The sequence below is a fragment of the Cyprinus carpio genome, chromosome B1, assembly GCF_018340385.1.
Source record: "Cyprinus carpio isolate SPL01 chromosome B1, ASM1834038v1, whole genome shotgun sequence".
In the NCBI taxonomy this organism is placed as follows: Eukaryota; Metazoa; Chordata; class Actinopteri; order Cypriniformes; family Cyprinidae; genus Cyprinus; species Cyprinus carpio.
The window spans coordinates 8998233-9012569 of NC_056597.1; the positions used below are offsets into that span (position 1 = coordinate 8998233).

Genomic DNA, 14337 nt, shown 5'->3' on the forward strand with positions numbered 1-14337 from the left:
AGTTTCTAACAGTGTAGATAAATATTTTGTATCACAGCATTGCAATAGAAACATTGCAATAAAAACAAATCTGACACTTTCTATTAAAGTGAGCTCCTATGATGAAATTTTAAAAGTCAACTGGTTAACGTACACCCCAGCATTGGAACTAAAAGTTTATGTAGAACAAAGTATTGTGTAAATGTCTTAAGCAGAGCTCAACAATAAGGATACGGTAGTGAGAAAGTGTGCGAGAGGTTGTGGGACTTAAGTTGTCACGTTCCCTTTTCATGCAGTTCTGCATTGTGACTATGGCGTAAATGTATTGATCATGTGCTGTTCATGTGCCATGAAAACATCAGTTAGAATTGGTTGAAAATGTATACAATTTTTGTTATTATTATTGTTTATGAATAGAGATGCACCGATTGATCAGCCAGGGATCAGAATCGGCTGATTTTCTGCATGATCGGTCCTGATCAGTGATTGGCTCGTGCTCCCTGCCGTCAATATAGACATCAGTATAACAGCTTGTAAACAATGTCACATAATGTCACATTTACCTTAGAAACAAACATATTCAGTGACCATAAATTATTAGTCAGATAGAAAAATAAACTGTAGAGAGGGGTATTTTGCTAAATATATCCACCATATAACACATTCATTATAATTTTTACTGTTCTTATGTTTAATTTATGTTTGAATAAATCCATAATTATTTTTATGACATTCACCATTTAAGTTTTTATATTGTTGTATGCTATAGCTTATAAATCAGTCAATTTTAACCTTCAATATGTTAGTAATGTAGTGCCAAATGACTCTCATGTATATTTTACAGCATTAGTTGAGAAATTTTTTTTCCTTGAGAAAATTTGGCAAGTACTGTACCTGATATATATCCAAAATAATCAATACTGAATCGAATCGAATTGGTAATCTAATTGAATTGAAAGCTTGTGAATGAGAATTGAATTGAATCATGAAATTTGTGTCAAAACTCAGCCCTAATGCAAACATGTCATTGGCGTGGAAGTTTTTTACTGTGAGTGAAGAAGACACTAAGTTTGCTATTTGTGAAACTTGTAAGGCTAAAATAAACCACGGGGGAACCACTTGCCATTAATGCTCAAGTAGCATTTTGACTATACATATGCTGGCAACATTTATTACACACTTAATGCACTATAATTATTTGAAAATGTATTGTACAAAAGTATTGTATTGTTTTGTTCATTCATAGGATCTTTTGACTTTTGTAAGACAAGTAAAAAAGAGAAAAAGGTCGATTTTTAAAGTTGTTTTATTTTATAAAGCAACTCATTTCCAGTTAATTGTTATTTCTACTTCTTTCCAGTCACAGAGCACTTTTATTTTTTGAGAGTTGTTTAAGTGAGAGAAGATCCTGTAACTTGGGAAATTGTAATGTTTAATAATTTCTTTTAGTATAAAAATAAATTTTTGCTTTGAAGAAAAGTAAATTTTTGCTTGTATATGCTGTCAATTATAGTTCTCGGAATAGTCAAAAATCGGTATCGCCAGATCACACTTACAAGAAATTGGAATCGGCCAAGAAAATTGCAATCGGTGCATCTCTAGTTTATGATTTAGAAATAAGTCTCACCAGATGTTCAACAGAGATTCATTTATTTGAAACACTAATTTTGAGAAGCATTATTATTATTTTATTTAACTGTTATTTTTTATTCTATTTTAAAATGTTATTTGAAACTGTGATGGAAAATCTATATTTTCAGAAATGCCAGATCCTTTAGAAATCATTCTAATATGTTGATTTGTCACTCACGAGTCTGCTTATTATGTCTTAGAAAATGGTTTAATAGTTTTGCGGAAACCATGATACATTTTTATATATATGTAAAAAAAAAAAAAAAATTATATATATATGTATGTATGTATGTATGTATGTATGTATGTATGCATATGTGTATGTATATATATATATATACATACATATATACATATATATGTATATATGTATGTATGTATGTATGTATGTATGTATGTATGTATGTATGTATGGTATGTATGTATGTATGTATGTATGTATGTATGTATGTATGTATGTATGTATGTGTGTGTGTGTGTGTGTTTATTTATATGCATATACTTTTTATGTTTAAATATGTTGCACAAATCGGCATAAAATAATTTCTTGTAATTTTTTAGAAAGAAAAATGTATAAAAATGGGGTTACACTTTATTTTAAGATGTTATTGTTATAGTGCAGTTATACATTTAAGTACTGAGTGATATTAATTAACTACTTACTGTAATATTAACTGTACATGTACTTTCTGTACGTTTTGAGTTATGATTAGGGTTACTTGTATGTAATTATGCATAATTTATTGTTATTATAATAGTGAGTACATGTAACCTGTGTTACAAGGACACCTTAAAATTAAGTGTTACAAAAAAATGGTGTTAAAAAGGTGTATAAAAACTTGCAGGCCTATTGTGAACTGGATACTACCTGACAATGAAGTCTGTCAGGCTGTTATTTTTACTTATAGGGAAATGGGAAACACTCTAACTGAAGTTTCCTTTCTAAGATACCGCTGAAGCGTTACTATGGCATTATACAGCGTCATTACAGAGTTAGGTATCCAGGCTGCTTTGCAGTTTCATGCTGTCACTGGAAATAAAGAAAGTGAGAGAGCATGAGTTGGATGATCAACAAACAAGTGGCAGGTGTGACCCAACCTGGGCTTTGCCCTGACATGTAGCTGACAGCGTGTTCTCAGCAGAAAGGCATCCCGACACACCCCTCTTTACGCTGGAGCACTTCAGCTGCAACATATGCATACTTAACATATGCAACATATGCATACATGCTCTCATAGCTTGTTATTTCTGTGACCAAACTTGATACCCCTCTCTTCCTCTTATCTACAAAATCTGTCCGGATTTGACAAACTCTGACACACTGACCGCACCATTAACTGCATATATACATCATTGTATCTGCTGGAGGTCTTGTTAGATCTCATTGGTCTGTTTAATGAGTGCAAAATCAACTTTGTTCTGCCAATCCAAATCCATTTAAATGAATCATCTTTGCATGTGGCTTAGTTGGCACTGACAGCCCTGTTTACTGTGCATGTGATGACCTAAAGACAGGGCTGTAGTGTGAAGAGATGGATGGGCATGAGACATGAGAGAATGATGTCATGCAGAGAGCAAGTAGATGGCGAGGGGGAGGTGCCCACAAATGTGTCTTCATGTGTTCAGGTCTAGACAAGCCAGTTCTATTATTATGCACTTAGCCGCCATCCCGTCGGTTACTAGCCTTTCAACCCAAACACACAGGGCTGTTTCCTCATGTTACATAGGGTTGTGGTAGAAAGAAGCAAGTTAGATTCAGTACTATTAAGTAGTGACCAATGAAAAAAAAAATTAAAGGGGTCATGTGACGTTGCTAAAAAGAACATTATTTGGTGTATTTGGTGTAATGCAATGTGTTTGCCATAATTTTCCACATATCGCACATTATTGTTTCTCCTCTCTGCCCTGCCTTTCTGAAACACAAAACTTTTTACATAGCTCATTATCGTTCTGAAAAGTGTTGTGTGATCTGATTGGCCAGCTATCCAGTGCATTGTGATTGGCCTAGTACCTCAAGCGTGTAATGGAAACGTTACGCCCCTTACCATATTTGGAAACACACAGCGTCTCCACGACATGGCGGCAGCAGCAGCAATACTACAACGAGAATAAAAGTTACGCTTACTTTCTTTGCGTGAACATTTGGATGGTGTTATGCAAATCTTCCCACACAGTGACATAGATTTGTGGGGGTGTGTTTTAATGAGGCGTTTGAGGAAGGCGTGGATGAGTCAATCTCTTTGGGTTTGAGACTTTAGTCTTTGCAACTTTATGGAACTTATATATGCATGAACAGCTTGTAACACTCCAAAGACAAAGGACAACATGAGTTTGTGTCATATGACCCCTTTAATCTCAGGTCACTGCAGGGTAGGGCTACATGCTAGTCTGTTTTGAAGATGAGGTAAAACAAAGTAAACTGCCAAGTCAAAAATAAAGGAAAACACAATCAATTAAATAATTAATTTATTGAGAAGATGAAGAAGAAATCTCCACAAACTGATACTGAGCATCAGATAGACCCATGACCAAAAACAACAGTATATAAGACCATATATGTAAACTATCATTAAAAATAAAGAATTAAAATACAAGTGTCAACCATTGGTTTAACCTATTTTTTTTTTCTGTAAATCAACTTTTAAGGTCCAATTCTCGCTGTTAACAAACCATTAACTACGACTTCTGCCTCAGTAAACTTCTAATTTGCTATCAATATGTTAAGACATGTCAATAAGCAACTAGTTTATAGTGAGAATTGGTCCCTTTACTAAAGTGTTACCAAAATAATCTATAATAATAATAATTTAGTAGAAATGTAATACTAATTAAAAAACAATATACATTTTGCCCTGATTTACACATACTTAGAGGACAGTGTCCACTTTTCTTTTCTGAGATATTTCTAGTTTTTGTTAGTATTGGGTGGCATGCAGGCAAAGATGATCTGATGTCTGCTTTAGCAGAATTGATATTTCTCAGCATGTAACTTTCACATTGCCTATAAACGCACCCATCAAACAGCTCTCCAGTAAAGTGCACATTATAGGTCTAGCACGTGCATGGTATGCGGTGCCCTTCACTGTACAGTCAAGATGGAGTGGCTTTGGCAGTCAGATGCGATCATGTCACGGTTATTCCGTCTCGGAACGATCTCACACTTACAAATGATCCAACTGTCAGTTCTCACACACTCTCCAGCTCTGGTCTCCTTAGAGACCACTGATCTAATTTGTACTCTCTTCTAGTGTTCACAGATACTGAACCATCTCATCTTACTGGTGTGTGATATGTGCTGAAAATTAGACCGCAGTATTGTCTCAAAATTATGGTTGAACAAATTTTCTACCAATGCTCAAACCAAGAATAATATCACAAATCTCAAATTGTGTTCAAACTTTTAAAATGCACGAGAAGCTGATTGTTTAAACAACATAGGCTCATTCAAAAGATGTGCCTCTACCTACATTTTTGCATTTTTACATACAATTGACTGCAGTCTCCAGCTGAAATGTACACTGGTGTCAGAAAAGCAAATTTTATTTCTTTTCAAACTAATTATTATTATGGGGGTAGATTATCTTTTAATAAAAACGTTTTCCTTGCTGGTTCCTTGCACAGTAGTACTTAATGGCCTGTTTTTACCTTTTGTAAAGTTATGCATTTTGAAGTTTGCGTCACATAATCACATAACCACATGCATGAAATAGTAAAGTTGCTTAGTAGCTTACCTGGTAAGCATTGTATTTGCAATGCAGATCACTCTGCTATGCATTCTGTACAACACTAGTCACAATAAAAGAGCTTGAAGACTTGTAGAAGCAAGCTATGAATGACAAGATTGCTTCATCAAATGCGTTTTAATCTCACGTTTGCTGTTGTTAACATTGTCGGTTGGGTTTAGTGTACATGATGCGTTATTTTCAAGTGCAATAGAGCATTAACCTTTTAGTGCCACTCACCGGACATTTCATTGCCGAACTATTGCGATGCATACAGAAACCAACATAATGAAACATTGCCAGATCTGTTTCGGGTAAAGGTTTGCATGCTTTTAGCATTTCAATGTATAAATCTTGCAAAACTTGCAAGAAACGTAATATTATTTTGCTGAAATGCCATCACACAAACATATTTCCAGTAAGCCTGGGTTGTGATTGTACTATATCTTTATTAACTTACTTCTTGTAAGTAACTTGTTTTATGAACTACACATTTATCAGCAGTGTAACATCCTTCCTCTATTTTAACAGTCTTCCTCTATTTGAAGTTCTCTCACTTCCAAGTCTTTGTGCCTCTTTCAGATGTTATTTCTCAGTGATGTATTTATCTTCTTATCATTCGAAACCATGTATTCCAAAGAGACACAATGGTGATGAAAACGGTAGAAGATGATACGGTGAAGTGAACAATTTACATGTCCACATGTTTTAGAAAGCCCAATGTGATTGCACCTCATCTAAAATATGGTGCAGGGTAATGCGCCTGGAATTTCAGGCATGAGAGAAATGAATGCTGATGCATTGGCTGTCTATGCGAGTCGTGGCGTTTCGCTACGACAGCAACAGCTTGTGGTCTCACATTGCTTGGCATTTTTTTGAAACATTATTTCTTTCTATCCCTTTTCCGTTGCTGCGACTGATTACGTCTATTATCCGCAGAGAGACTGACCAGTCAGTGATTCAGTTCGGATGGCATTCCCCTATAGTTTGTCCCTCAATGGCATCTCTGTTAAGTCAAGACAGTGACACTGTGCCCTATGCCTCTGTACGCATTACACTTGTGTATGTGTGTGTGAGTGTCTGCGTGAGGCAGACAGCTGCTGCCACACTTGGAAGGGCCTCTTCAATTTCGTCCCACCCTGTCCCCACTCCCTCTCCCTCCTTATGCACAAACACGTTCATTTTACGTACAACTTCTGGAGCTGAAGGACTTTTCGAGATGTGGACTTGATCTTGAAACTCTGCAGAAGTGTAAGGGACTTTTGCAAAAGGGTCAGTTTGGATGCTTTTAGGTTTTAAAGGTGACCAGCTGTGGCCGTGTTGTTTGGGAAATAGAGCATCTCTTCTCCTCAGATTATTCTTCATCTGAGAGTCTTTGGCTTTATGTGATCTTACAGTCTTACTGGCATTAGACAAAATGGAACTGGCACTTACCACAGGTGGCTAAACACTACACTGTCTGTGCCTGCGCTGGATTCAGGAGCCGGGACTCGAGGTAGGACTGATGTATTACAAAACCAGAGCAGGATGGCTGGATTGGTGTCATGTGGGAGTGTTTTTGTCTGAAATGAGGACATCTTACTTTACTGACAAAGGCGAGTGTGTCCGTTAGATACCAGCCTGGTGTATAAGTAAGTGTGAGAGAGTTAGTGCACAAATGAGAGAGTGATGTTTACGGCTCACTCAACTCGGCCACTTTCCTCCAAAATGAAGACATTGCTTCTCCTAAATGAAACAAGTCTGACATTTCGATCCCCTTTAGATTTCTCCATTGCAGCTGCCAAAATCAGAAGTACAGTTTACTTGTTTAAAGGTCAGATACAGAATTAATAAATAGATCTTTGTATTCATATAGGTTTCAAATGTAATGAATTTTATAGTTTCAATATTTTTTTAATCGAATGACTCTAAAAATGTCATATGAGGTAATTCGGTCAAGATTTCCCATACACTTTAAATACTTTTGAGTGTAGACATCTTAATCATTATTAAAAAAAAAAAAAAAAAAACTTTTATTGAAATTTTCAATGTAATAATTCAATTTTTAGAGATTGTACCACTTTAGACATTTTAGGACCTAAGGTAACTTTGCTATGCTATAAGAAGGTCAATTTTTAAGAGACTTAATGTCTCTTAAATTCAGTCTTGAGAGTCTACAGGGGTCCTCTCTGGTATAAGTTTTCATTTTTTTCCTGCATGTTTCTCTCATGTTTGCACCACATGATTTGGTTGGTCACATCATGTTGCTTGATTTGGCAGACAAAGGCTTTTTAAATGTGTATGATGTTTTTTTTATATATATATATATGTATATATATATATATATATATATATATATATATATATATATATATATATATATATATATATATATATATATATATACCTTAACAATAATAACTGTAACAATATGCCAAACAACTCAAGGCTTTCTTCTCAAGAATGTCATCCATTTAATGAGTTTTTCTTTATTATGATATTAGGACAGTTCTTGACACCACAGATTTTTTAAATATCTAAATCTATATTAACTTCAGAGACATAAAAATGTTCTCAATGAAAGGTGTATTTAAACCATTTTATCTATGACTTGAATGTTTTATGGTTTAATGTATAATTTTTTAATAAATTGATTTTGGATGAAAAAATAGCATCATTGACCCTTAAATTGTAATGTATTAGTTTATTAAATTTTTCCTTCCCATTCTGTTGATTTAAACTTCAGCATTCTTCTTGTTTGACGTGAATGTTCACGGTTGACTGAAGCAGTTCTCTGGATGATCTTTTGTTCCGTCTGTGTCGTTGTACCCACGTAAGCTGATCCATGTGACAGGTTAGCCGGGGCTCTCTCCTGCCAGTAAACATACACATGCACACACTATCTGTGTAATATGAGCTTCGAATGCTTTGTTTTGAAGCGGCGGCTAGAATCTAAGAGGCCTCTGTGTTGGTTAAACCATCGTAGAGGAACAAAGCTAATGCTGTTAATTTTAGGACTTGTCCTGTCACACTCCATCTGACGTGTTTTACCTTTATCATTTAATTTTGAGTCTATATTGCAATTAGAATGTTAGCAGAGTGAAATGTTCAGCCTGAGACTGTTGAGCTTTCCAAACTTAACATGGGTGACATGATGCTCGGATGGTATTCACTGGGAAATTTAGGTCACATCACACAATTAGGTCTATCATGCTGATCAGTTGTTGAGTGTCATGTTGTGTGTGTGTTTGGTTTGACATGGCGGGGCTGTTGCCTCTTGTGTTGCCGTGCGGTGGGGTGATATCCAGAGGGCCAGAGCTTGGCTCTCTAACAAAGAGAACCCTGTGGATGGAAAAACAGCTGAGAGGGGGTGAGAGGGGGTAAAGTATGGCATTGTTAATCCCCTCCAAACCTGATGGTAAAAAATAAACAACAACACAGATTGAGATTCCTGGCAGTCTGGCGGTTTAATGACAGAAGCCTGTGCTCTTTTCCTTAGGGTTAATTTCCTAATCTTGTTTAAGACAGAGTGGTCTGTTGAAGTTTCAGCACCCCTCGGTTCCAGCACTGGTCTTTCACACCTTGGATCTGAAAAAGACTCCAGAAATGGAGTGTAAAACTATCAAAAAGTGGAAGTTTAGAGGGTGGGAAGAGGGGAGAAAACAACGAGTGTTATTAAACCCATTGCGGCGTTCTGCGCAAAAACATGCATGCTCCACGTGTTGTCATATTAAATATTGTTACGGTCATGTTTAGAGATGAACTGACAGCGTGAAAGCTTTTTCATGAAATTTGAATTCTCCGCTGTAAGACAACCTCATGCATAATACAGAGCAGTGATTGGATCATAAGAGTTCATTCTCATGAATAATACTGAAAAAAAGCTCAGAAAACTGATGACGCAGACGTATTATTTGACTGAAAGTACTTGATTGAAATTGATCAAAAATGCTTAATTCAAGAGTATTATATTATTATTATCTGAGACCAGTTCTCACTATTAACTAGTTAATTATTTTCATATTACTAGCATATTGGCTGTTTAGAAGTACTTAAAATGCACATATTAATGCCTTATTCTGCATGACCTTATTTTGGGTCCCTTAATACCACCCCATACCCAAACTAAACAACTGCCTTACTAACTATTAATAAGCAACAAATTAGAGTTTATTTTGGCAAAAGTCATAGTTAATAGTTAGTTAATAGTGATAATTGGTCCTTAAAATAAAGTGTGACCATAATAAATATTAATAATAACTTTCTGGTCGACCATTATGTCATACAGCATTATTTATCCAGTTTATTTCCATCTTTTTGTAAATGGATGTTTTTTCCCTCCATCTGATGAATTTATTATTTCATTCTTATGATGCTTTTCATTTTCACATGTTGCCCTCTTTTATTTTATCACCACCCTGGTTTACATCCACCCATTTGATAGATTCATAGAGTTGAACTGCTGCCCACTTCACTTTGTCACAATCCATGACATTTTGAACTCTGCTTTTTATACAAAACCAGCATTTCCATTTCCCTCTCTTTTAAATGGGAGAAAGCATGCATAATCAAGCTGTAATTGTCAGTTACCTCTTTTAGCGTGAGTGCTTCGCAGGCTTTTGGGTGGTGTTAAATTAAAGTCAGTCTGCAGAGGGTTTAGCCAGTATCTCCAAACAGAATTTTGAGTGGAGTTTTGCCAGAGTGAGCCCACAATGTCCAGCATGTGGCTGGATCAATAGGATCAGATGTCACAAAAACACCTGCAATGACTTTTGTAGGGCTGAAACATCTCATAATGCTTTTCCTACAGTTAGTCAGTGTTAATTTGGTACGGTTCTCATGTAATAATATTACATAACAACATGAATATTCCAGAGCGGCCAGTCTGATGAACTTTTCGTAGGCTGTGAACATGTTGTAAGTTCAGTCTAAACTCCATCCAATAGATTTGTTTACTACATGTGGAGATAGAGGACCACTTGTATAAAAAAAAAAAAAAAAAAAAAAAAAAAAGAGTGGGAGAAATTGCAATGGTCAGTATTGCTGCTGTAAAAATGTAAGTCTTGGAAGTTAATATAGCATTTTATATTTGATTTGAGCAGACAATTTTATCCGAAACGTTGTCAAGATGGCCGTCAATGGAACTGACTTGTCTCAGTGGTACATATTAGCAAAATTGGTCAGGAGAATCATTTAATAAGTGGCTTCTTCATTAGTCATGTGACTCTTTAAATGTGTTGTAGTACATGAATCAAATAGTTCATCTCTTTCCTTTCAGGCATGGAAGAAGCGATGGTTTGTTCTGCGCAGTGGAAGGATGACAGGAGACCCAGATATTCTGGAGTATTACAAGAATGACCATGCCAAGAAGCCCATCCGCGTGATCGATCTGAACCTGTGCGAGCAGGTGGACGCCGGTCTCACATTCAACAAGAAGGACCTGGAGCACAGCTTCATCTTCGACATCAAGACCATCGACCGGATCTTTTACCTGGTGGCAGACACTGAAGAGGAGATGAACAAGTGGGTGCGCTGCATCTGTGATATCTGTGGCTTCAACCCCACCGATACAGAAGGTAAATTGTGTCATATGCAAATACACACCTAGGAATTGAACGATTATGATTTCAGACAGTTTCATTAAAACAATTCTACAGTACTTTTGAGGGAAGTATTTGATGGGAAAAGAAATCCCATTTCATTTCCAAGTAATGGAATAATAAATATATTCAAAACAGTGCAGTGTTTCCCACAGACTTACACTCTATTTGTGGCGGCATATATGTATGCAAATACGTTCTCTGCCAGCAGGATGCCCTTAGAGCAGGAGAAATAGAGGTTTCCCAGGTAACGGCTGTACACAAAGCAGGGCTGCGTTCACAAACTCTGCTTTATCAGATATTATATGCAAAATGAAATGAAAATGACATCCAAAATTTTCTGAAGACAGTCGGTTTCCTTCAGAAATACAGTGATATAAAATAACTTGCACCAGGTTACGATTTTGAAACGTGCAGTTCTCATGTTTATTCAGTGAAGTCAAAGCCTTTTGGAAAATCTATTTGTGGCAGTCAGTTTGATATTGTGGTGGGCCATAATAAGTCTAATTGTGGCACCGTGTGGTCTCCATCAGCTCAGCAGTATTGATCTTAGATGCTGTCGGCTCGCTGTGGCCTTCTTTAAAAGTGATGTGAAGTTGTGAATTCTGTTGTGGTAAATGATGCTCATGTTGGTTTCTAATGAGGAAGTGCTTATGTTGGAAAACGCTTGTGGATGTACATCTGGCCTTCACTGTTTTGTCAACTTTTTTGTAAAGATACAGTTGAGAAGAGACAGGAAATATATGAGAAAGAGATAGGAGAAGGGGTGTAACAGTGCACAAAAAATTGAGAGGGAAATCCAAAGAAAGTTTCTTTTCTTTTCTTTTTATTAAACACCATTTTAGTGAGTTTAACTGTTGTAAGTGAGCTGTTATATATAAGGTGTTGTACGTGAGGGAAGATATTTGAAGTGCTTCATTTTTTAGATGCAAAACATTAGCTAAATTTATATTTTAGTCAGAATTATTGCCCTTCCATTCTATTTTGTTTCATATGTTTGATGCATAATTTAAGAGATTTGCTTTCTGTCAGGATAAGCCATTATGCAAAATGGAAATACGTTTATTATATATAATAGCAATAATAGTTTTATTTCTTTTTATCTATCTAGTCTATTTAATGGCTGTACAGTGCAGATGACTGTGTTGGCCTGCTTTTACCTCCTTTATATGCAAGTCAACAAAATATGTGTTTGCTACTACATTTAAATTTAGGCATAATGTTTGAATATTAATTTGGCCATGCATGCTTTGTTTAGTAACCTACTGCGAGCGTCCAGTCAAGTAACTGAATATTCATGAGCTACTTCTCAACTTGACAACTAATTAGTTAAAAGGTTAAGTCTTCTGGGAGAACATCAAGTAATAATCAATATTCATGATCAGTGCCTCTGCAGTAATTGGCTAAAGGTGTAAGACCACAATAATACATGAAGTCTGATGAGTACTACTACTGAATTTGGTATTGTGACACCTCAAATGTTAAATTGTCACATTGTCATTCACTTTCATGCTGAATTGATAATGCATTATATCAAAAAGGACTAAACAGTTTTAAACTGTCAATTTTGTCTATTTTGATACACATAGAATCCTGCCATTATTAGCCACCAGCGCTAAACGGTACTGAGAATTCAAAAATGTAGGGGGGATTTTCCAGTGCTTGGATGATTCAGCAGCAAGCTTGACCAACAAGAGCGGGGAGGGGAGAAGAATGAGGGAAGGAGGAAAACGAGGGGGAAAAAAATGAAGAGACCGAAAGAGACAAAGTGGCCCTGACAGCCTTGAGCTGCCTGCACTTAGAAAGAGTCAAATGCACCCAGTGAGTGAGTGGGTGTGTGTGGGTGTCAATGTGTGTGCGCACAAGTGATGTGTTTTTGCGCATTTTACTGAATAACTGAAAGCAGAGTTTAAAGAGAGACTTGTACAAAAACACGCACAACCACCACGTTAGCCGCACTCCACTGACCTTGAGAGTAGGCTGTTCAAAGAGAGATGGGAATAAAAATAAAAAGTCAGAGATAAAGAAAACAGCTCTTTTAAAAGAACATAGAAAAAAAGCTTTACAAGCTATCCTAGATGCCACATAAAAACCGAGACTCCGTCATGGATTAGTGGCACTTTCATTAGCATCTTGTGTTCAGGATTCCTCTCTACACAGTTCTACACTTTCACACGACCTGTGCAGGATGGCTGCCTTAACCTTGATCAGTCCCTTTACAAAAACTAAGATTAGACTTCCCTCGAAGTAACATGGTCATCACTGCTCTCGATTAGAATCTTATTTTCAAAATATCTGGATAATTGAACATAATTTCAGTCAAATTATTGTGCAATACTTTGCAATACTTTAAGTCCCGATGAAATCGAAGGGGAGTTTTGTTGTTTTTAGCCCATATATATATTAGCTTTAAAGCTAATCTTTGTTAGTGTTCTCCTAAAAACTGGCAAAATTAGCCTTGAGAATATGTACACATTTTGAAATTGACAGTTTCTCTCTTTTGGGAACATAAAAATATTCACAAGCCATATTGTGCTCTCAGTGATTTTGTCCAATCAGCTATTTCTTCTCTCAATAACAAAAAGCATGTCATCAAATGAATTGTGATTTAGCTTAAACCTGTTTTGTTTTGTTTTGTTTTGTTTTGTTTTGTTTTGTTTTGTTTTGTTTTGTTTTGTTTTTTGTTTTGTTTTGTTTTGTTTTGTTTTGTTTTGTTTTGTTTATTTAAAGGCATAGCGTGTTCAAATCTTCTTAAGAAGTATTAAAAGTCTTAGTTACAACATCAAGTCATTTGTTGGTGGAAGGCATTCAGATCTGTTAAAAATACATTTTAAAAATCTTAAAAAAACAAAAAAAATAATAATAATTTTATTCGGCTGGTATAAATTTAATTGCTGTATGTCATAATTACAATCTTGCCAAAATGATTTGAATGCACCCTTTAATATGTCACACATAAACATTAAAGTTTCAATGGGATGTATTTACACATAGGAAGGAAAACTGCATTCATCAAACAATTTCATGGGGTCTTTGAACACTTTTGGTTGCATACAGTTTCTAGTCCGCTGTCGCCGACTTTTAGCTTAAGAAAAAAAACAATGGAAAAACTAGTTTATAATAATGCACTTACATTGGAGGTGAATTTAAAAAATGTTTAATTACAGTGAAACCAATCTCTAAATCAAGCAGGTCATAGTACTAAGAGCTATGATTTAGATAGATAGATAGATAGATAGATAGATAGATAGATAGATAGATAGATAGATAGATAGATAGATAGATAGATAGATAGATAGATAGATGACTCAGAAAATGATAAAAATGGGTTCTCATGCAATCTCATGCAGCAGAAGTAGAAATGGTTCAGTCACAATGCTGCGTTTATGACTGCATGAGAGTTGTAAGTTTCCTGACATGTTGCA

The 14337-nt window shown here is 35.8% G+C and overlaps 1 protein-coding gene across 7 annotated transcripts in view; it reads left to right on the forward strand.

Moving 5' to 3' along the window:
- The window catches only part of gab1 (GRB2-associated binding protein 1), a 75407-nt gene that overhangs the window by 40144 nt on the left and 20926 nt on the right, over positions 1–14337 (forward strand). For 6 of the 7 annotated variants that reach the window (XM_042716492.1, XM_042716494.1, XM_042716498.1 and 3 more), the window contains one exon: positions 10591–10888. In XM_042716492.1, the coding sequence (XP_042572426.1) occupies positions 10591–10888 (298 nt within the window). Of the gene's footprint in view, positions 1–6513; positions 6829–10590; positions 10889–14337 lie in introns of those variants that run through there. The other variant, XM_042716496.1, reaches the window with a different exon arrangement.